This window comes from Drosophila santomea, unplaced genomic scaffold (assembly GCF_016746245.2).
Source record: "Drosophila santomea strain STO CAGO 1482 unplaced genomic scaffold, Prin_Dsan_1.1 Segkk101_quiver_pilon_scaf, whole genome shotgun sequence".
NCBI classification, from domain to species: domain Eukaryota; kingdom Metazoa; phylum Arthropoda; class Insecta; order Diptera; family Drosophilidae; genus Drosophila; species Drosophila santomea.
The window spans coordinates 1389806-1414851 of NW_025318933.1; the positions used below are offsets into that span (position 1 = coordinate 1389806).

At 43.4% G+C, this 25046-nt stretch overlaps 1 protein-coding gene across 1 annotated transcript; it reads left to right on the forward strand.

The window, feature by feature from the left end:
* The first annotated feature begins 16837 nt into the window (after positions 1 to 16837).
* Positions 16838 to 24980, forward strand: LOC120457490. Its single transcript, XM_039645041.2, has 3 exons — positions 16838 to 16850; positions 17293 to 17397; positions 23918 to 24980. Exon 3 carries the CDS (start codon positions 23929 to 23931, stop codon positions 24805 to 24807), a length of 879 nt encoding a protein of 292 aa, XP_039500975.1. The 5' UTR covers positions 16838 to 16850; positions 17293 to 17397; positions 23918 to 23928; the 3' UTR covers positions 24808 to 24980.
* Positions 24981 to 25046: the final 66 nt, after the last annotated feature.

A 25046-nucleotide genomic window follows, 5' to 3' on the forward strand; every position in this document is an offset into this window, starting at 1 on the left:
CTTACTGCATTTGTAATAGTTGCGGGCTGTGTTGATATAAATAGGAAGTAAGCGTTATTCTTTTCAAGAGATTGCCGACGTTCGTCGTGCTCTTGCTGGCACGGAGAGCAAATATCGCTTTGGCTCATAATTATTTTAGGTGTTTTTTCTTTTTTTCCTTATTATTTAAAACGCAAACTATATTTGTGCTTTCATCGCAGTTAGCGTCTATTTGGTCTTATTTGAAGACTCTGATATACTGTATTGTTATTAAACTTTCACAACATTGCTTATCGCGGAGCTCGGTTTAATCACGTCCGTCACTGTTGAAGACCACGAACGGATTGAGATTAGAGATAATAGAATAAAGTCAGAACATTATACTCTGTAGGGGTCATGCAACTCATAGTTAGATCTACAATGATTTAAGATTAGGGGTAGCTAGTTTCTAGTGTATCTGCTTGGAACAGAGAAGTTTAACCGACTAACAGAGTCGGAACTACAAAATTTACCACGAATAAGCTTGCAAATAAAGACTGTTTCAAGCATCGTTTTACGGTTAGCTAGAGTAAAAAGTAAATTAATTAACATTAGTCTTCGGATGGACTAGGTTTATATTCACTAGGTGAATAAGGTTTTGGTCATGTAAGGATCATCAAATTCCTTTGCCCACCTTTTTATAAAACCAAGCACACCCCTGGCCATATTGACTATAGACGAAATATGGTCTTAAAATTTTAGATTTGGGTCCAGAATAACACAAAGATCAGGTTGTATTACTAGGGAGCGGAACAAGGTGGCTCCCTTGTAGAACACCGGATGTGACTCGCAGATTACAAGAAAAATAATTTTTAAATAGGACCCGTTGCGTCCTGCCATTCAGATCATTTAAGTACAATTTAGAAGATCAACAGGGAAACCTATTAAATCAAGTTTTCTTACTAGAAGACAATGAATTACAAAGTCAAATGTTTTACTAAATCAGAGTAGATGACATCTGTTTGAATATTGTTTTTTAGGACCTGTATAACCAGGGAAGTTAGCTCCAAAAGGTTATTACCATGCTGTCATGGTAATATAATTAACCTACAAGGGTGCTGCAAATGCTAAAGTCACGCTACATGGAGAATTATTAGTTATATCTATGGGTTCGTAGGTTATAATTACGGGGGCCACGGCTGAGGTGGTCGCGACATGTGTTGCTGCCAACTCGCTGGCCAGCTCCTGAATTTTCTGACGCATTTCATTTTGTGCGAGTTCTTTAAAGTATTGGCCACAATTGCCTGTATTACAGCTTTTCGCTATCGGACTCTGAGTCTGTGGAGTATGGTTTATTAATCTTATACTGTGAGAATCCAGGCTGCATGAGCAGTCCAATTTGCTTAGGTATGCAAAAGCTGCCTGTGTGGGTAGCAGTTGACCAAAGACAAACAAACAATAAATAAAGACAAAGGCAGCAGCGTCGAATGTGGCGCTTGAATCGAATGGAACGTAAAACAACAAAAATGAATGAAAAGCAAACGTATGCGCTGTTATAAAAAATAATTATATGATTTTTGTTTTTATTAACATTGATTTCTGTTGAAAATATATTTTTTTGTTTAAAATACTTTCTGTTGAAAATAATTGTTTTGTTCAAAATAATTTATGGCTACTCCGGGGGTTCTGGGGAGCAGGAGAAGATTATTATTTACGTTGAGAGGAACTTTCCTCTTTTTATTGCCAGCATTGTGGTGTGGCAGAGTAAGTAAACAAAAATATTTTTACGACGTTTAGTCGGAGTTGACGATCTGCCGTTCATTTTTCTGGTAAATGCAAATTCAAACTGAAACTTAAAATGATTCTTAAAGCTAACAAAGACTCGCAGCGGACACGCAAATATGCTGTGTTTGCCGGCTGCGCACGGGTTTCCAGCCCGATGCTGGTTCAGCACTTTGATATTATGTTTCATACACTGAGCCAACTGTTCTAGTTCGTTGGCTTGTGTTAACTTGTTTTTGCTGTGGGAACCTGTACCAAACAGCGACGCTACTGAAAGAAGCAGCGACGTCACAGAAGCGGGAGCGGGAGAGACGCGATGATGAGTGGGCAGCGAGAGAGGGAGAGTCAGTCAATTGTGGACCACCGGATTAATAAGTCGTATTACCGAAGAACGAATAAAACAGATAAATAACAGAAGCTCAGCGTGTATCAATTGTGTATTTTCGGGGGTCGTTACATTGGCGACGAGGTAAATTATAACTATTATAAACGTCGTGTGCTAAATAAATAACAGGCGAGTAAATGAAAATAGTAAACAGTGCAAACAGCAAGCGCATGACTCCTGTAAAAATACTCTTGTTGGTGGTTAATATCAAACTAAATACACATACTTATATAAAAAACAGAAATTATATATATATATATGTGTTCAAAAAGTGTACAGTCGGAGGAACAATAAGTTAAAATCTAAAGTCCAACATAAAATAAGTTGTACATGCAAAAGAAAATGAAAAGAAACGAAGAAACCAAATAACGGTGAATGGAAGCTGAGTCAATAGAGAGTGAGATCTCTTGACAAGCTGCAATTACGAACAGCTGAGTCAAGAGAGAAAGAGAGATCTCTTGACAAGCTGCAATGACAAAAGGCTGCGTAAAGAGAGTCCACTTTACAAGCTGTATTAATGATAAAGGGCCGAGCAAAACAGAATTCTCTTTTGCAAGCTATTAGAAATAGGCTGTGCAGAAGAGTGTTACTGCTGCAAGCTGCAAGGCTGCTTTAAGTTATCTTTACAAGCCGTACTAATGAAAGGCTGTGCAAGACAGAACTTCTCTTTGCAAGCTGTTGAAAATAAAAGGCTGTGCGCGTGAAGAGAATTCTCTTGGCAAGCTGTGTTCACTTGACATATTTAGATAATATAAATGGCTGAGTAACTTATACATATACATATGCTTATAAATGATACAAGCCAAAGCTACATAGATCAACAAAATGTTGGTCCTAGAAAGGGAAAAATTAATTATATATACATTATCTTTTGAATTTTAGATTGCAAATGAAACATGGCTGAGCACAATTTGAAACCATTCTTATGTGAAGGCCTAGAGAAATCAATTCTGCGAACCGAATGGGGAAAATGGTTACGAGCGTTTGATATATTTCTCGAAGTCGAGAACGTAACATCGAAAAGGCAAAAGATAAATAAATACATACATATAAATACATATTGGAGGAGTGCAATTGCAGACTGTTGCGTTTTCCTTGCCAGATGCTATCGTTGATGGAGCAGAGGGAATTGATGTGTTTCAGATTTTAATTGACAAGCTGAACACCTACTTCTCCCCTAAACAAAACTCTACATTTGGGAGGCATTTATTTCGCAGCTTGGCTCCGTTAGAAAATGAAGATTTCAAAATTTGTTTTGCGGTTACGCCAACAAATGTATAAATGCTCATTTGGAGATTCTAAAACCGAGATAGAGCAGATTTGCCTCAAAGATAAAATAATTGACTCGTGGGCCTCTATAGAGTTAAAGAAAAATCTTCTGGCCAAAGAATATTCACTAGATGAAATAATTGAAACATGCCAAGTGAAAGAGCAGATTAATAAACAATCTGAGGTAATGGTGTCGAAATCCGATGTCGAAGCAATTCGAAAAATTTCTACTCGGAAGACAAAGCCCCAAGGTGAATGTTCAAGATGCGGACGCTTTGGTCACGCCAGAAAATTCCCCTAGTTATTGACTCAGGATCAAGATTCAACCTCATCAGCAGCTCGGATTGGCAACTGCTACAAAAGAAAGGCACTATAATATTAAATGAAAGATCACATTCTGAAAAACAGTTTCGAGGCTATGCTTCTGAACAATTGCTTGAGGTAATTCGTGTTTTTGAGGCACCCATTTCGGCTGGAAGAGATAATGAAGTGATTGCGACATTTTACGTTATAAAAAATGGTCGACAATCATTATTGGGGCGACAATCATTCGTAAAGTCTACACATTCGTGGAAGCGGACGTCTTTCGATAGCGCTGCGCGAAAATCTTGTGTTAACGTGGTTGTGCTGAACAGTGTTAGCGGCAAATCTGCAAAAACAAACGGTGGACTTGTGCCATAGTTCTGCGCGTAACCTAGGCGTGCTGAATGACCGCGTGTGCAGGTGGTTAGCAAAATATATAAGTTTGCAATTTTTGCAGCTGATAAAACAGCTGACAGCGCTGCCAACTTATCTCGGAGGGCGATCATGAGCGAGTGGCGTTGCATCAACTGTAAGACCAGTGCTGAGGTGCGAACGTTGGGCGCGTAATTTCAAAATTAAATTCAAAATTTGATTTAATTTAATTTAAACAAATAAGTGCCACGCACAACAAGCTCGAAAAAATGAGCAGCGATCAAAAGAATGAGCGTAGAAGCTCCGTCAACCCAAGAAATGCTTGCTACTCCTATTTCTCAACTAGAGATATAGATCAACATCAGAAGGCGACAAAGAGCAACTCGACTCTACTGACCGTCGACAGCAAGAGAGCCATCTCTTGCTCACCCTCTCTGCTCACCCCAACTCCCGCATCATGGAGTTACCAATGCCAAACCCCATCACCGCCGGCTTCGCTAAATGAAGCTCCAACAACAAGCAGTGCTAAGATTTCTGCAGCAAACTCACCACCAATAATTAAACCAACTACCAATACTGCGAGTTCGGTCCCAACGGCCGCACAACAAAATAAAATGGCAACAAAAACGGTTAGCCTCGATAAGCGGCAAGCGGTCCCGGCTATACAGACCGGCATGGACCGCTACATCCAGATTAAGCGCAAGCTTAGTCCACCCAACACGGTTGGCAATAAACCCAAGATCAATCGAACCAACAAAAGCACCGATCAAACGAGGAGCTCCAATGAAAACCGATTCTCCATCTTAGCAGAGGCGGACAACAACCAACCAGAGTTGGGGCAGGAGACCCAAAGGAAACCTAAGCCCCCCCCTATTTACGTAAGGGAAAAAAGTTCAAGCGCCCTGGTCAACAAAATTGTTGCGCTGGTCGGGGACGAGAATTTCCATGTTGTTCCGCTTATTAAAGGGAACATTCACGAAACAAAGGTTCAAACGAAGTCTGAAGAACACTTCCGAGCTGTGTCTAAGTACCTGAAAGACACAAAAAAGAACTATTACACCTATCAACTAAAAAGCAGCAAGGGACTGCAAGTTGTGCTAAAAGGTATAGAACCTGACGTCACCCCCTCTGAAATTCAAGAAGCCCTTAAGGCCAGGGGTTTCTGTGCCAAAAATGTTAGCAATATTGTTAACAGAAACAAAAACCGCAACCACTTTTCAAGCTCGAGCTCAAACCAGATAGCAAAGCCTTAAAGAAAAACGAAGTGCACCCGATCTACAAGCTGCAGCTCTTACTGCATCGAAGAATCACCGTGGAAGAACCCCACAAACGCAACGGCCCTGTTCAATGCACAAACTGCCAAGAGTATGGACACACCAGGACATACTGCACACTTCGGACGGTCTGCGTAGTCTGCGGAGACTTCCACAACTCCGTAAACTGCCCCGCAAACAAAGAAGACCCCCAAATGAAAAAATGTGGCAACTGTGGAGGAAACCATACGGCAAACTACAGAGGCTGTGCGGTCTACAAGGAGCTGAAGAGTCGTATGCGACGAGCGACAGCTACGCACCATCAACATTTCGCCAAGGCAGCCAGATCATCTTTTGGGCAGCTAGATACAACCAAGGGAATCTCCTACGCCGAAGCACTAAGAACAGGCATGGAAAATCCGCCCCAGCCTCACGCAGAAAATGCTCAGCAGGTTCCAGTGCAACCGCAAAGCAAATTGGAATCTATGATGTTCACCATGCAACAAAGTATGATGGAACTTATGTCATTCATGAAAACAACCATGCAAACCCTTGTTCAGAACCAGAACATGGTAATTCAGTTGCTTGTAGCACAACAGTCCAAATAATAAATGACTAACCTACGTATATCCATGTGGAATGCCAACGGCATTTCACGGCATAAACTTGAAATAACTCAATTTCTAAACGTAAATCACATCGACGCCATGCTGCTGGTTGAAACGCACCTCACAGGGAGATATAACTTCCATATAAGAGGTTATACCTTTTACCGCACAGATCATCCGGATGGCAAGGCCCACGGCGGAACGGGCATCTTAATCAGAGAACGCATCAAACACCACTTTCATCAAAGGTTTGCAACAAATTACCTGCAAGCCACGTCCATAAAAGTGATCTCAGGAAACGGCAACCTTTGCATTGCCGCTGTCTACTGCCCACCTCGATTTAATATCTCTGAAGGTTAATTCATGGACTTCTACAACACTCTGGGGGATCGCTTCATAGCCGCAGGAGACTACAACGCCAAACACACGCACTGGGGATCACGCCCCGTGACTCCCAAGGGAAGGCAACTGTATAATGCACTTATAAAGGTGAGCAATAAACTGGACTACGTTTCTCCTGGTAGCCCCACATATTGGCCTGCAGACCCAAAAAAGATCCCAGATCTAATTGATTTCGCGGTGACAAAAAACATCCCACGCAATCTAATAAGCGCCATAGCACTACCGGATCTCTCATCTGACCACTCGCCTTTGTTGATAAGCCTTCTTCAAAGCCCAGAAATTGCGGACCACCCCCACAGGCTGACGTCGCACAACACTAACTGGATGAAATACAGAAAGTATGTGAGTTCCCACATCGAGCTAACTCCCCAACTAAATATCGAAGCGGACATCGACTGCTCCACCGCCGCACTGGAAGAGGTACTCGTCACAGCAGCCAGGATCTCAACCCGTAAACGGAAGGATGGGGAATTTAAGAAGTTCAAAACCAACCGGCAAATTGAACAGCTGGCTCTGGAAAAGAGGCGTCTGCGACGAGCTTGGCAAACCAGCAGATCGCCATGCTCAAAGCAAAGACTTACTGAAGCCACCCGCAATCTAAGCCGGGCCCTGAAGCAAGAAGCTGAAAATGAACAACTTAAATATATTGGAAAACTCTCGCCAACTAGTACAAAGCATCCATTGTGGAGGGCTCACCCAAATCTAAGCTCTCCAATTCAAACCGTCACCCCTATAAGGAATTCTTCAGGGTGCTGGGCCCGCAGCGACAAAGATAGAGCCGAATCATTTGCCTTACATCTCAGAGGCGTCTTCCAGCCGAACCCCGCAGCAAATGATTATGTTCCTCCGCAAATCCACCTCGAAACTGAATCCACGCCAACTACATTTCAGCCGAACGAGATCACAAAAGTCATCAGGGAGCTAAAACCAAAAAAGGCTCCAGGCGGTGACCTAATAACTACAAAAATGATAATGGAACTTCCGTACTGTGCTATTAAGGTCATCTGTAAACTCTTCAATGGAATCATAAGTCTCGGCTATTATCCAAGGAAATGGAAAAAATCAATTATTATAATGATACCGAAGCCCGGAAAAGATCACACGATTCCGTCATCTTACAGACCAATAAGTTTATTATCATGCCTGTCCAAATTATTCGAAAAATGCCTTCTAACGCGCATAATACCATATATGGGAGCCCACAACATTATCCCAGCCCATCAATTCGGCTTCAGAGAAAAACACGGAACTATAGAGCAAGTAAACAGAATAACATCAGAAATTCGCACAGCCTTCGAACATAGGGAATATTGCAGCGCGATATTTCTCGACGTATCTCAAGCATTCGACCGCGTCTGGCTCAAAGGTCTCATGCATAAAATTAAAACAAACTTGCCCGGGTACACTCATAAACTCCTTGAATCCTACCTCTACAATAGAGCCTTCGCAGTAAGATGTAACACAACAATTTCCGACAGCTACACTACCACAAGGTAGCGCACTTGGGCCAACTTTATTCGTCCTTTACACAACAGATATTCCCACGAGTGACCGACTAACAACATCCATCTTCGCCGACGACACTGCGATCCTTAGCCGCTCCAGATGCCCAGTCCGTGCAACAACCCAACTCGCCAACCACCTCGTGGTAGTCGAGAAGTGGCTATCTGACTGGCGTATTAAAATAAACGAACAAAAGTGTAAACACATAACGTTTACCCTTAACAGACAAACTTGCCCTCCGCTCTGTATGAATAGCACGCAGATCCCCCAAGCTAATGAAGTAACGTACCTGGGCATCCACCTCGATAGACGTCTAACATGGCGTAGACATATCAAATCCAAGAATCTGCACCTAAAACTGAAAGCCAGCAGCCTCCACTGGATTATAAACTCACGATCGCCCTTGTGTCTGGACTACAAGGTCCTGCTCTACAACTCCACTCTTAAGCCAATCTGGACGTATGGCTCCCAGCTGTGGGGGAACGCGAGCAGAACCAACATAGACATCATACAGCGAGCCCAATCAAAGATCCTGCGAACTATCACTGGGGCACCATGGTATATTCGTAACCAAAACATCCACAGGGACCTCGGCATTCTCGCAGTAAAAGATGAAATAGACAAGCAAAAAGCGTCCTACAATGAAAAACTCTCTGTCCACCCAAATCCTCTAGCAAGGGTCTTGACTCGGGTCTCCAGCCGAACCCGCCTGCAACGTTCAGACCTTCCAACCCAGCCATAACTTGTCAGGGCCACTGTCTCAGTCTACATGACTCCTAGTTAGGTTATAGTATAAGTTTTGATACACTTATTGTTAGTCTCGTAAATGAGAAGATTCAATAAATAAAAGCAAAGCATTTAAAAAAAAAAAAAAAAATTATTGGGGCGAGACACAGCTATAAAACTCAATGTCTTTCGCTTGGGTTTGAATGTCAACCACATTGAAGAGCCTACACCGTTCCCGAAGTGGAAAGGCGTCAAAGTAAAGCTGTGCATAGATCCCGCGATTAGACCGGTGCAACAGCCGGTAAGAAGAATTCCGGTAGCTTTAGAGGAGAAAGTTCATGCTAAGCTGGAGGAAGCCCTTAAACGTGACATAATCGAACCAGTTATGGGTCCATGGATCTCTCCCATCGTACTGGCATTTAAAGAGAATGGAGACATTCGGATATGCGTGGATATGCGATTGGCAAATAGGGCAATTCAGCGAGAGAACTACCCTTTACCCATTTTTGAATCCTTTATGACAAAGTTAAAAGACGCAAAGTTCTTCTCCCGCCTTGATCTTAAGGATGCCTATCACCAATTGGAATTGGAAGAGTCTAGTAGGGGGATTACAACGTTTATAACTTCAAAGGGGCTCTTCCGATATTAACGATTGATGTTTGGGGTGAATTCAGCTCCTGAGATTTTTCAACGCCGGCTGGAACAACTGTTAGCTGCATTTCCGAATGCCATGAATTACATCGATGACGTGATAATTTTTGGTGCCAATGAACACGAACATGACGAAACAGTAAAATCAGTTTGCAAAGTGTTTAACGACAATAATGTTTTGTTAAACAAACAAAAGTGCACTTGGAAAACAAAAAGGCTTAAATTCTTGGGGCACATTTTGTCCGACTCGGGAATTGAAGTTGACCCCGAGAAGACATAGGTTATAAATTCTTTTAGAGTCCCTAAGAATAAGGAAGAAACCCGCAGTTTTCTCGGTCTCATTACCTATGTTGGAAAATTTATTCCTGATTTGGCCGAGAACGCGGAACCCCTACGCCAATTATTACGAAAAGACAAAAAATTTCAATGGGGCGATACCGAGGAAAAGGCTTTTCAAAAGTTAAAATGTTATTTAGCACATGTTCCTAATCTATTTTAACCCAAAGAGCCGCACCCGCTTAATAGCGGACGCTAGTCCTGTAGCTTTTGGATCGGTCCTTCTGCAGTTTAATATGGATGGAGATCCGTTGATTATTTCATTTGCCAGCAAAGCCCTGTCTGAGGTTAAAAGGCGCTACTCTCAAACGCAGAAAGAGAGTTTAGCACTTGTCTGGGCAGTAGAGAAATTCTACTATTACCTAGCTGGTCTACATTTCGAGATGGTAACAGATCATAAACCCTTAGAGGCTATCTTCAAACCGACATCGAAGCCTCCGGCTCGTATTGAGAGATGGTTACTACGCCTTTAATCATACAACTTTAAAGTAATCTATAAAGCCGGAAAGGAAAATATATCTGATGTATTGTCCCGACTTTGCCAATCATCGTCAAGTCCAGCTACCAATAGAATGGAGTATAGCATCTTGCGAGTAGTGGAAAGCGCTATTCCCAAGTCAATGACCATCTCCGAGATCGCTGAACCGTCATTGCGAGACGAGAAAGTTGTCGATGCTATACACAGTCTAGAGAACGACTCCTGGGAACGAGAAACATCAACGAAACTATATCCATTTCGATTTGAACTGTCGACCATAGGACCTCTTCTACTGAGAGGAAATCGCATTGTAATCCCGACAACTCTTCGCAAACGGGTACTTGAATTGGCAGCTATCAGCTATGAAACGCCGCTTAAGATCTAAGGTATGGTGGCCGTTGATCGACAGAGATGCGGAAAAATTTGTTAAAACGTGCAGAGACTGCCTCCTGGTATCCCAGTCAATAAGACCAGCCCCGATGGACAGGAATCCATTTCCTACGGGACCGTGGATATGGGTTGCGTCAGATCTGTTGGGACCCCTGCCTAACAATGAATTCATCTTAGTTTTTATAGACTATTTTTCTCGCTATATGGAGTTTAAGTTTTTGCGGTCGATCTCATCGGGCACTTTAATTGGAGTCATGAAAGAAATATTTTGTAGATTGGGCTATCCAAAATACTTACGTACCGACAATGGACGGCAATATATTAGCGATGAATTCTCAGAATATTGCAAGACATGCGGCATAGAACAAGTTAAAACCCCACCATACTGGCCTCAGGCTAATGGGGAGGTGGAAAACATGAATAAATCCTTAGTCAAACGGCTGAAAATTGCCTACTTAAATTCAAAAAACTATAAGGAGGAGATACAAAAGTTTGTGCTGATGCATAATGTAACTCCCCATGGAACCACAGGGATTGCCCCAACCCAATTAATGTTTAAAAGAATAATACGCGACAAAATACCAGGGATTGAAGAATTAAATGAACAGTTCACAGTTCACAGTTCACATGCAAAAAGAAAAAGGATAAAAAGAGAAGAGCTAAGATATTGATATTAAGATTGGCGATAAAGTGTTGCTACAAAACGTAGTTTTTCCAAATAAACTGACACCGACTTTTGACCAAACTGAGTTTGAGGTATTAGAGAGATATAATAGACATAGTAAAGATAGCAGGAGGCGGCAGAACATTAATGAGGAACATTGCGCACCTAAAGAAGATTCCAGGCGACGTATCTGTCGCACCAGCGCCCGAGTTGGGTATTCTCCAAACCATTCCAGCATCTTTTCAGGAGGCCCTAGAAGACCAGCCGTCGGAAGCACCTGCTCAACACTCTCCTTCGAAGGTGAAACCCCTGAAGTTCCGTCTCATAAATAAAGGAGGGATGTGGGAACCTGTACCAAACAGCGACGCTACTGGAACAAGCAGCGACGTCACAGAAGCGGGAGCGGGAGAGACGCGATGATGAGTGGGCAGCGAGAGAGGGAGAGTCAGTCAATTGTGGACCACCGGATTAATAAGTCGTATTACCGAAGACAGATAAATACAGATAAATAACAGAAGCTCAGCCTGTATCAATTGTGTATTTTCGGGGGTCGTTACAGGTGCAGTGCTCAACGAGTAAAGTCTTCTCATTTGGGATTTTACATTTGGTCAATCGAGCCTTAAATCGACTCTGCAGTTTTCCCCTATATGGTAAGGGACTCAGAGAAAGGCCAGCTCCTTTAAGCATTGCTAAGTTAATCTTGCAGCTAAAGGTAGCAAAAATAATTAACTCTTGTTTCCCCCTATATGGTAAGGAACAGAGTATAAATATAAAAAGCAAAAAGATACAAAAGAATCTTCTATGTTTTAAATAAAACAAGCACCTTATAGTCTATAGCTAAAGGTTGTTTTGTGTACCATTATAAATTGTGGTGAGGCGTGCTTGAGGCCATACATCAGCAATTGTGAAATTAAAAAAAAAAAAGTGCATAACAACAGTGCCTTATAAATGCTCTAATAGCATTAAATCAGCTCATAAAGAGAGTGCAGTGTATATGCCAAAAGAACATAAATTAAATAAAAAGTGCCTGAAAACTGCCTTATAAATGCTCTAATAGCATTAAATCAGCTCATAAATAGAGTGCAGTGTATATGCCAAAAGAGCATAAGTGCCGAAATAAATGGCTAAAAAACAAAAAATCTGACTGGACTACAAAAAAATTAAAAACACGTGCCAAAAACAAAACAAAAAAAAAATCATCTTTAAACATCGACGTCAACGGAGCCTTAAAGAAGAGAAGGAAGTCAAATTCAAAGGAGCCTCTACCAGCAGCAGAAGCAGCAACAACAGCAGCAGCAGAAGCAGCAACATCAGTAGCAACAGCAGCAACAACAACAGCAGCAGCAACAACGACGACATCAGCTAAGTCAAAACAAGAATTTTCTGTTTATACAAACACACATATATATAATATATAAATACATATACAATACATACACACGTACTATATATATTAAGAACTTACAATCAAATCAAGCCCATCTATATAAAAAAGAAAAAAAATTTCAAAATTATGTCAGAAAAGACTATTCAATTCCTTAAGAAGCAGTCCGAAATTATTTTGGAAATTAGAAAGTTGGAAGTAAAACCAACATTAACAGATGTAGAAATTCTAAATTTAAATGAGCTTCAAAAATGTTTCATTGCTAATCATAGCAATTTGTTAAAGATCGGCGTTGTCGATCATGAATATTTTAACACGAAGCAGTATGATTTAATAATGATGGTGTTAGAAAAAATTAAAAATAAAAATGAAAAAATTAAGGGCGAGTCGGTAGAAAACACTTTCCCTAAATCAAACACTGTCCCTAAATCAAACCCTCCCCCTACATTAAACCTTGAAATGTGTGGTCACCCTGAAAAAGAGGGTATAGCACAGAATATAGACAGAATAACTCGACCCAGTCCAGGCGACTGAACACAACCCTATGGAGGCAGACAATTACTTTCCAGAGACACTATACACGACACGCGGTTGCAACTCCGGGCCAAAACCAAACCTACTTAACCAATCGGCAAGAAGCCTGTTGCAGCTGCGGTGGACACGGCTATTTGGAAAGAGACTGCCAAAACCAGATGCTATTGTTCTGCCGGACGTACGGAAGAGTTGGAATAAGAAGCAAGGAGTACTTCCAGAGAGCGGAAAACGGCCAGCAATCTCAGCCACAGGAAGGCGTGCTCGCAAGGTGCCGCCTCTCCAAGCTAACTGGCAAATTAATCGGTCGGAATTGTAATCGATCGCAGTGGTCCAAAAATTGGACGTGGAATTATGGTTGGAAGATCAGGTTTTACCGAGTACATGATAACCAGGAAGGATGATAAACTGAAAAGGCAAAAAAATCAAAGAACCCAAAAATTTAAGTGGTGATTAATGCAATGGTATAGAAATTCATCTTTAATTATTAAGCAAGAATATTTGTACATAGGACACCGCACCATAAGCCAATGAACATACCCAGACAATGTAGAAACCATAACCAAGTTAGCGACATCCTCGCCAGTCCGTGAGCTTTGACAATACCTTGGAGTTGCGACATGAAACCGCCATTTCGTGCTTGATTTCGCGCGCAGTTGAAGGGTCAACTCGGCCATCCAGGCAGCCACTACCAGAGTCGATGGCCACGATACCAGAGACAGTACAAGATCGCAGGAGACAGAAGACAAATCAGAATGCAGCTAGATCGCGGAAACGCGAGAGAAAATATAGGAAAATCCTTAGAAGTTCGCAGCATATGTATGTGTTCAAACGATCACGAATATATTTAAAGACTTTCAATTTTGGGCTCCGTTCATATTTTGTGTAAATGAATCGAGAGTGTTAAATTTATATTTACGATTTTATTATCTAAGGCGAGATGGATGCAGTGCTCATAAACATGTAATCTAATTGCACACCACATAAGTCAACCACTTGAGATCGTTCCCCGCCTCCCAAATTTAGTCTCTTAGTAGGAGACCTCGATAGGGCGGGGACTATTTACTTAGGCCTCTGCGTAGGCCATTTACTTTAAGATGCGATTCTCATGTCACCTATTTAAACCGAAGATATTTCCAAATAAAATCAGTTTCTTACAAAAACTCAACGAGTAAAGTCTTCTTATTTGGGATTTTACATTTGGTCAATCGAGCCTTTAATCGACTCTGCAGTTTCCCCCTACCAAAGGTAAGGGACTCAGAGAAAGGCCAGCTCCTTTAAGCATCTTACAGCTAAAGGTAGCAAAAATAATTGACTCTTGTTTCCCCCTACCAAAGGTAAGGAACAGAGTATAAATATAAAAAGCAAAAAGATACAAAAGAATCTTTTATGTTTTAAAACAAGCACCTTATAGTCTATAGCTAAAGGTTGCTTTGTGGACCATTATAAATTGTGGTAAGGCGTGCTTGAGGCCATACATCAGCAATTGTGAAATTAAAAAAGTGCATAACAAAAGTGCCTTATAAATGCTCTAATAGCATTAAATCAGCTCATAAAGAGAGTGCAGTGTATATGCCAAAAGAGCATAAATTAAATAAAAAGTGCCTGAAAACAGTGCCTTATAAATGCTCTAATAGCATTAAATCAGCTCATAAATAGAGTGCAGTGTATATGCCAAAAGAGCATAAATGCTGAAATAAAAGGCTAAAAAACAAAAAATCTGACTGGACTACAAAAATAATAAAACGTGCCAAAAAAAAAAAAAAAAAAAAAAAAAAAAAAAAAAATCATCTTTAAACATCGACGGAGCCTTAAAGAAGAGAAGGAAATCAAATTCAAAGGAGCCTCTACCAGCAGCAGAAGCAGCAACAACAGCAGCAGCAGAAGCAGCAACAGCAGTAGCAACAGCAGCAACAACAGCAGCAACAGCAGTAGCAACAGCCGCAACAACAACGACATCAGCTAAGTCAAAACAAGAATTTTCTGTTTATCCAAACACACATATATATATAAATACATATAAAATACATATACACGTACTATATATATTAAGAAATTACAAAAAATTTTTCAAAATGATGTCAGAAAAGACTATTCAATTCCTTAAGAAGCAGTCCGAAATTATTTTGGAAATTAGAAAGTTGGAAGTAAAACCAACATTAACAGATGTAGAAATTCTAAAATTAAATGAGCTTCAAAAATGTTTCATTGCTAATCATAGCAATTTGTTAAAGATCGGCGTTGTCGATCATGAATACTTTAACACGAAGCAGTATGATTTAATAATGATGGTGTTAGAAAAAATTAAAAATAAAAATGAAAAAATTAAGGGCGAGTCGGTAGAAAACACTGTCCCTAAATCAAACACTGTCCCTAAATCAAACCCCCCACCCTACATTAAACCTTGAAATGGGTGGTCACCCTGAAAAAGAGGGTATAGCACAGAACAGAAAGGACAACGCTTTAAAAGTATTATTCCGAATTAATGTTGGCCAATTTCGAGTATATCTAGAAGATACGTCTAAACTAATAGACAGTAGTCCAGATTTCCTTAAAATAAGGAAAAAAAAATTCAATTTTTATGGCATTATCTATTTTATGCCTGGTTGAACAGGTGAATAGTCATTTTGAGAATTCGCTATTTGAAGAAGAAATTAGCGAACTTGAATTTGACAAACTAAAATACAGATTCCAACTTTCTTTGGTGATTTCAAAGAATGGGATCTTTTTAATGAACTCTTTACAGAGCTCATACATGTGAGAGAGGAATCTCAGTCCTTCTCTCAAATTTAATTATCTAAAGTCAGCATTAAAAGGAGAAGCCAGAAATGTGGTTACTCATTTACATTTACATGAAGCCACCTTGGAGTTTTTGACCAAGCGGTATGAGAATAAAAGAAACATATTCTTAGATCATATGAATTGGCTTATGGATATGCCAAATTTAAATTTGGAATCCAATAAGCAAATAAAGACATTTATTGACACGATTAACGAGTCAATTTATATCATAAAATTAAAGGCACTTTCTGATGTCATGGACTTTTTAGAGCAAAGGCTCAATTCTATATCATCATTTTCACAGGAAGTCAAACCTGTAAAGAAAATGATTAATAATAACAAGAATAAAAATTATAGTGACAATTGTCCATATTGCAAACTACCAGGGCATTATTTAATTCAATGCCATAAATTTAAAATAATGAATCCAGCAGAACGGTCTGACTGGGTAAGAAAAAATGGGATTTGTCTAAGATGTCTGAGGCATCCGTTTGGTAAAAAATGTATAAGCGAGCAGCTTTGTTCGACTTGTCGTAAGCCTCACCACACTTTACTTCACTTTGCAGGTCATAATCTAGAACAACAGGTCCAGCCTTGTTGGCCACGGCCAACAGCTTTGAACAATTAAGAGCATTGATTGATAGTGGCTCTCAAAGCACAATCATTTCAGAAGGGTCTGCACAGATTCTAAAATTGAAAAATTTCGGTCTCATACTGAAATAAGTGGAGTATCTTCCACAGGAACGTGCATCTCCAATCACAAAGCGGTTATTTCGATAAGAAATTCTCCGAAAAATTTAGAAATTGAAGCACATTGTTCATGCCGAACAGCTGAGTCCGGTATCCCGCCAGCAGAGCATCGCTGTTGGCGGAATGTTTCGGAAGTGGGACATGAAGCCGTTATTTTATGTGAGAAAATTACTTGAAAATAAAACCCCAAACGAGAAGGACGAGCTCCAACACCCCTTGTGTTTCTATTAAATTCTGGGACATTTTGCGACATCAGCTTTTCCGGCCCCCGACGTCTACATTTTGGTCCTTCGAGCCGGATCATCCAGCGCTTTGCCGAGATAAGTACGGTGCCAAAATCCCCACCATATATGTATATACATACGCATATATATTGCTGCGATCAAAATCCGCTCACTATCAACTAGTGGCCACCTGCGCAATAATATATGTTCGTGTGTATATTCTGTATGCATCCTTTCCCTTTTGTGTTATCAACCAATCATCAACTTTCCAAATAAAAAACTAAATTCGCCACCCAAACTTTCACATACACAAAAACATACAGACATTCCATGTATGTTGGCCGATCGATGTACATACATATGTCCATTGCATCTGCATACATTGCGTACATGGCACATACGCAACGTCGTACATCTGCATGGTCATAGGGTGTTTCATTAATTGCCAAACCATTCAAAACATTCAAACAGACATTAATATCATCCAACATATGGACATACATATATTAATGTTATTGTTTACTTTTTCACATACACGAAAGCTTCCACACACACGACAAGCACAGACGTTTTGTTGGACTGGCAGATAAGAACCGGCTGCAGCCAACACTACGACGAACACATCCACGAACACAACCTCCAACGCAGTAAGAGAAAAAAGAATAACAAAAAAACAAATTTTAAAAACAAACATCGGCGCTAACATTTACATATTGTATATATATGTGTGTACCAGCATATGTACGTATGTGTCAAGGTAGCCACTCTAGGGCCTATTCCAATAAGGGACCGTTCACACTGACACTACTTTTTTCTAGTTTCCCATAGAAAGTGTCAGTGTGTGTTTATTTTTGTTTCTTTAATACTTTTTTTTTAACTCCGTTCTTGATTTATTCGCATATCCGATTCGCATATATCGTCTCAAAAAATTGGCCGAACATCCACGCTTATCCAGCGTCCCACATCAACAATTATAGTCCAGCGTGATCCAGCGCCCTCATATCTGTTTTTTTCTCAATCGATAGCAACATTTATTCCGGTTATTGTGTATTCCGCGCTTAATCCAGCGACCCCAGGTTTTATATAAAACGATAACATAATTTGTAACGATTACCATTTGTTTTTCAAGCGCAATCCGGCGCCCCCTTATTTTTGTCTAAATCGATTAATTCCGATTATTCATTTTTCTTTTGATTTTGTCTCTCGCTCAATACAGCGACCCCGGTGTTTTTTTTTTTGTTCCGATTGTCACATCTTTTTTCACGCGTTGTCCTGCGCCCCCACACCCTGTCTAAATTGATGCGATAATTTGGTTCTTAATTACTTTTGTGCGCTTTATCGAGCGACCCAGTATAACTCCAAATCAACAATCCTTAGCTTTCAATTATTTTGGGTGTCCGCTGTATCTAGCGACTCCAGTTATTTTTTTTTTCCAAAACAGAACATTCCGATCGAGCCAACTGGTCGCACGCTTATCCAGCGTCCCAATATATAAGTTGTTTCGAGCTTGGTTGCACGCTTTATCCAGCGTCCCCGTATTTGTCCAAGTGGACAGACTGTTTCGCCCCCACACGGTTTTCGGCTCCTCCGAGAGCTTAATATGCCAATTGGCCACGGTGAGGAGGTAAAAACCCGTTTGACTGTTTCCAAAACGTCTCAACGAGTTAGAGCCAAGAGCGAGTCCTCTGTGCCCTTCAAAAGCCCAAGTCCCACTCGAAGCAAAAGCCCATCGTCAACTCCACGGAAATCCACGAGCACGTCGCTCCAAGTTCCACGGTCAGCACCGAACACGAAACCGAATTTAGACTTCTCACCCCAAATTACGAGAGCAACCGCAAAAATGGCGCAAGCTGAGGCAGACAGGGCCTTGATGAAATTCATGACCATAACCGATAGAGTAGGTCAGTTCGAGGCCAGAGTCAACACCCCAGCAGTCACAAGTCCGTCAATCCACACAAGTAGGGTGCGACTCGAGCAGATCAGGGCCCTATGGGACAAGGTGGAGAAGGAATACGAGGCGTGCTCCGAAGCTCTGTCCGGTCTGGGATCCACAGACACAATAACAGTCATGCAGTCCAAGTATGACTACTGTTATGCCGTTTACGAGCGGTGCGCAGCGAGCCTCAACGAGATCATTGAAGAAGGTTCACGCTCGCAACAGGCCGTTCAGGCCTCCATTCCGGCGCCTCCTCAGGGAGGGTGTCGCTTACCCCCAGTCGAGTGCGACAGTTTCAGTGGGGACTATGTTCACTGGCCCACGTTTCGGGATCTTTTCTCAGCCATCTACATACACAACCTTTGGCTTTCAGAAGTTGAGAAATTGTTGCATCTCAATGCTAAAACTAGTGGTGAGGCTAAATCCATTGTGGCCTTATCACCCTTGACCAATGAGGGATTCGAATCAGCATGGAGAAACTTGCAGAATCGTTTCGAAAACAAGAGGCTGCTGGTCAACAGTCAGCTTAAGATTTTGTTTAATTTACCTTCTGTTGCCCTTGAATGCGGCAAATCCTTGAAACAGTTAGAGAGCACAATTCAAGGTTGTTTAACAGCTTTGAAAATAGCAAAAATCGACACCTCTAACTGGGATTGCCTGCTCGTTTTTCTGTGCTCTGCCAAGTTGCCAAAGCTAACGCTGTCTCTATGGGAACAATCCCTTATGAGTAAGACAGATATTCCACTGTGGGCTGAATTCCAGGCGTTCTTACAAGATCGTCATCGAACGCTCGAGGCGATCGAAGATTTTAAGCCAAACGCTCAATCCAGAGCACTGCGGACTGACAATAGCCCGCGGGCGATCCAGACCTTTGAGAATAGAGTGACGGTAACTCCACAATCCTGTAAACTTTGTTCGCAAGAGAACCATCCTATCCGAGTATGTCCGTTATTCTTACGAATGCCAGTCGGAGAGCGGGAGAAATATATAAAACAGCAGAAGTTGTGCTTAAACTGTTTTGCTAGAACGCATCTGCTAAGGGATTGCACTAGCACGCATAATTGCAATACTTGTAAAGGGCGCCACAACACTCTCCTACACCGAAGCGGCACTCCACCAGTCCAGTCAGCGGTCAATCCTGACCACCAGGCCCACGTATCCACATTTAACCACCAGCAAGATATACAGTCCACTCCATTAAAGAATCAACCGAATGTGCAAACGTTTCTGGCTGTAAACACTCAAGGGGTCCTCCTGAGTACAGCTTTAATAGAGATTTGCCATTTAGGCATCAAATACTCAGCACGGGCACTTATTGACTCGGGTTCTGAGGCAACCTTTATTTCAGAACGCTTGTTCAACTTGATTAAGTTGCCTTATGAATCCATCCATGCTCAAGTTTCAGGGCTCAACCTCACTGTTGCGGCTCAGCCCCGTAAGCGCTGTCAACTCAGCATAGGTTCTCCGGTCAAGCCCCACATCCAAATTAAGACTTCTGCATATGTACTACCACAACTGGCCGGGAGTCTCCCATCTTTTACTTTACCTGAGGACTCTTTAAAGCATCTGCCGCCTTTGCAACTAGCAGACCCAAATTTCTACCGGAGTTCGCAGATCGACGTTCTGATCGGTGCCGATATCCTGCCATCGATCATTCTCAGCGGCTCCCATCCCAATATCTGTGGCACGCTTCTTGGCCAGGAGACCATATTCGGATGGATTCTTTGCGGTCCGATCGCAACGAATCCCACAAGCAGAATATGCTCATTTTCGTCCCGACTAGCTGTCACCGAGTCCAGACTGGACAACATTCTCACAAAATTTTGGGAGGTGGAGGATGTTCCAGTGAAGCGGGTTAGGGAATCCACCTCGATTTGCGAGGAAAACTTTGTCCAATCTACCGAAAGGAATGAGGATGGGAGGTATGTGGTTTCGTTGCCCTTTAAAGAGCCTAACAATATCAACCTTGGGCACTCCAGGTCGATCGCACTGGCTCAGTTCCTCCGAAACGAGATTCGACTGAATAAAGACGTTGTGTCAAAAAAGCAGTACGACTCAGTCATTCAAGAGTATTTAGATTTAGGTCATATGCACCAAGTCTCTCCGGACGACTCTAATAATTTTTATTTGCCCCATCATGCTGTCTTCAAACCAGACAGCACCACAACGAAGGTTCACGTTGTGTTTAATGCTTCCAATCCTTCATCAAACGGGAACAGCCTCAATGATATCCTTCATGCGGGGCCCGTACTGCAGTCCGATCTTACTATCCAGATTCTAAAATGGCGTTTCTTCAAGTATGTGTTCAATGCGGACATCACAAAAATGTACAGGCAAATTCGGGTAAATTCAACCCATACGCGCTTTCAGAGAATCCTCTTTCGCAATAAGGATGGAGAGCTCTGTGACTATGAACTCGATACAGTCACCTTCGGCGTAAACTGTGCGCCTTTCCTAGCCATCCGCGTTCTACAACAGTTGGCTCAGGATATCCGAGGCCAATATCCTTTGGCAAGTGACATCATCTCGAACTTCATGTACGTTGACGATGTGCTCGCAGGCACTCACACTAAGCAGTCGGCAGTTTTAGCCATCGAGGAGCTTCGGCTGGCTCTTGAGAGTGCTGGCTTTCCATTACGGAAGTGGACCTCGAACGAAAGAAAACTCCTACAAGAGGTTCCAAAGGAGCACTTGATTAGTGCAGACTTTCTGGAGCTTGAAGAGGCTAGTACGGCGAAAACTCTTGGGATCCGTTGGCAAGCTACATCCGATAGTTTCTTTTTTATTCCAATGGTGATCCACCTCCAAACTGCTTACACAAAACGAGAGGTTTTATCTCAGATAGCCAAACTGTTCGACCCAGCAGGATGGCTATTACCTTTCGTAGTCCGGGCCAAGATTTTTATGCAGAAAATTTGGCTACGGGAGCTGGGCTGGGATCAGCCACTCCCCAGGGATCTCGCGACCCAGTGGCGGGAGTTCCTAGAAGGGTATCCTGCCCTTAAGGAGATTCGTATTCCGAGATGGGTACGTTTCCATCCAGCTGCGAAACTTCAGTACCATGCGTTTTGCGACGCGTCACAGGACGCCTATGGGGCTGCTATTTTCGTCCGAATCGAAACGAAGGAAGGCTGTTGTACTCATCTACTTACATCCAAAACCCGAGTCGCTCCTGTCAGATCCATCTCCATACCACGCTTGGAATTGTGCGGAGCAGTGCTGCTCACGGAGCTGGCAGCTCTAGTAATTTCTGAAATGCCTCCTCATGTTTATGAGACCTTTTACTGGACCGACTCCACGATCGTTCTTGCATGGCTGAGTAAGCCAGCGTGCACCTGGACAACATTCGTTGCCAACAGGGTCGCAAAAATCGAACAGTGTACCGACGGAAGCAAGTGGGGACATGTACGATCCGAAGACAATCCAGCTGATCTGGCAAGCCGGGGCGTCTCACCCCAAGAGCTGAAGGACAGCGCACTGTGGTGGCGTGGGCCAGCTTGGTTGCACCTCAAACAGGAGCAGTGGCCGAGTGAGTTGTTGGTCCATCCGGAGACTGAGCTTGAGCAGCGCCCCGTCAAATGCCACACGGTCGCAGTGCCCTCAGCAGTTGAAATCCTAGAGAGGTTCTCAGCCTTTGACCGAGCTCTGCGAGTTCTTGCTTATGTGTTTCGTTTTGTGAAAAGTTGCCGGAGGGAAGGTGTAGCCTCATCGGCAGAACTCACTGCGGCGGAGTTGTCGGAGGTGCAGGAGCGGCTAATTGTGCTCACTCAGAAGAATGAGTTTCCCGCCGAATATAGGGTTTTGAGCAACAAGCAACCAGTTCCACCCGCAAGCGCAATTTCGAACCTAAACCCCTTTCTTGACGGGAATGGGGTCTTGAGAGCAAGCGGCAGGTTACAAGCATCTGAAATGCTTAGTTATGATGAAAAACATCCGATCATCCTTCCTGCACGGTGTAGGTTCGCCGAACTTCAAGTCTTGTTTATCCATCGCATATCCTTGCATGGGGGGAATCAATTAATGATCCGACTGATCCGTTCCAAATTCTGGATTCCCAAGCTTAAAATGTTGGTGAAACGAACCATACATTCGTGCCGAGTGTGTGTTATTCACAAGAAGAGACTGCAGACGCAGTTGATGGGGAATTTGCCCCGTGCGAGGTCCACGTTTTCCAGACCGTTCACCCATACGGGAGTGGACTTCGCAGGACCATTTGACGTCAAGAGTTATGTCGGTCGAGCCTGCAAAATCACAAAGGGGTACGTGTGCGTTTTTGTGTGTTTTACTACCCGGGCTATCCACCTCGAAGCGACCTCGGACTTGACTACAGAGAAGTTCCTGGCCGCATTCTCCCGTTTTTTCGCTCGGCGTGGGTGTCCACAACACGTATACTCTGACAACGGGAAAACGTTTGTCGGAGCTTCCACGTCCTTATCAAAGGATTTCATTGAAGCTACCAGAACATCGGTTTTATCGCAGCACAGTCTTCAGAATGTGTCCTGGCATTTCAACCCTCCTGGCGCACCTCATATGGGAGGGCTTTGGGAGGCAGGTGTGAAGAGTTTCAAGTCGCATTTTTACAAGTACACAGCCGCTGGGAAATACACGTTCGAGGAACTGACTACCCTCCTGGCGAAGATTGAGGCCTGTTTGAACTCCAGGCCCATCTCGCCAATGTCCGAAGATCCCACGGACCTTATCGCTCTGAGCCCTGGGCATTTTCTAATCGGTGGACCATTACTTGCGGTAGCAGAACCTGAGGTTAAAGAAGGTCCCAGCTCCATTATCAATCGGTGGCGGAGGTTGAAAGCCCTGAATCAGCAGTTCTGCCTGCGTTGGAAGGAGGAATACCTAAAGGAACTCCACAAAAGGAATAAATGGAAGTTCCCAACGCGAGATCTCCAGGCTGGAGACATGGTGGTGATCAAAGAGGAGAACTTGCCATCCAACGAGTGGCGACTTGGGCGTATCCAAGTGGTCTGTCCCGGCGTGGACGGCAAGGTCAGAGTGGCAGACGTGCTCACAGCACGGGGGGTCGTCCGGAGACCAGTGGCAAAAATGATCCGCCTTCCAATGGACAGCCCGAATGAGTCGAAAGACTCCTCCATACTTTAAGTAGTTGAAAACCTGCTACTGACGAGTCCTAAGTTGTGTCGTCCTACGTCGTCCATGTGTCATGATCATCCGCATCTATCTCATCTAACTTTTTATTTTGCCCATTTCTTATGTAGCCGCATATACAATGGCTCCAGCGATCCGCCACGATGTATACCGCTGTCGAGTGTGCAGGGGGATTCATCCATTGAGGAGCTGCCAGCGATTCCTGCAACTGCCGGCTGTGAAGCGGCTCCGGGCAGTCTTGATTAACAAGTACTGCGCTAACTGTCTGGCCCACGAGCATTCGGGCCGGTCGTGTCGCAGCAAAGCGAGGTGCCGCATCTGCCGAGAGGCCCACCACACTCTGCTGCACATCCGCGGCGAACAGCCAGGCTCTTCGAGGCCTCAACGGAAGCGTGAGCCACAAGCAGCGCCTCAGCCTCAACGGCGTCAGGAGGTGGGTTCGACCGGGTCACGACGCTCAGCCTCGCCGATGGATAGGTCCCCACCCCACAGCTCATTGTCAACGCCGACGGGCGCGCCTAGCTTGGTGCGGACGAGCGTCAGCATCCTTCCGACCGCTGCCGTGCTCATTGGGTCCGAGCAGAAGAGATTCGATGTGCGAGTCTTGGTGGATCCGTGCTGCCCCGTGAGTCGCATCCACGTCTCGCTGGTGAAGGCCCTCAACTTGGCCGTCACGGGCGTGGGCAACGAACGGCTGTGCACCACCGAGATTCGCTCGAAAACGTCCCGGATGAGCAAACAGCTGCTGATGGTGGTGGACGAGCAGATGCAGAGCCGGACGCCGGCACAGCCCCTGGATCCGAAGGTGCAGGACATGTTCCACAACATGACGCTAGCGGATGACCGGTGGTTCCACCCAGCGCTTGTCTCGGCTGTCCTTGGAGCAGACGTTTACGCTGACCTGATGCTGCCGGGTATCATCGCGAGCCAGGACGGCCTGCCCATGGCACAAAATTCCAAGCTGGGATGGATTCTTTCGGGACGCTGTTCTCTGTCCTAAATGTGCAAGTATTCCTCTTGCAAGGGGGGGAGAATGTTCATGCCGAACAGCTGAGTCCGGTATCCCGCCAGCAGAGCATCGCTATTGGCGGAATGTTTCGGAAGTGGGACATGAAGCCGTTATTTTATGTGAGAAAATTACTTGAAAATAAAACCCCAAACGAGAAGGACGAACTCCAACACCCCTTGTGTTTCTATTAAATTCTGGGACATTTTGCGACATCAGCTTTTCCGGCCCCC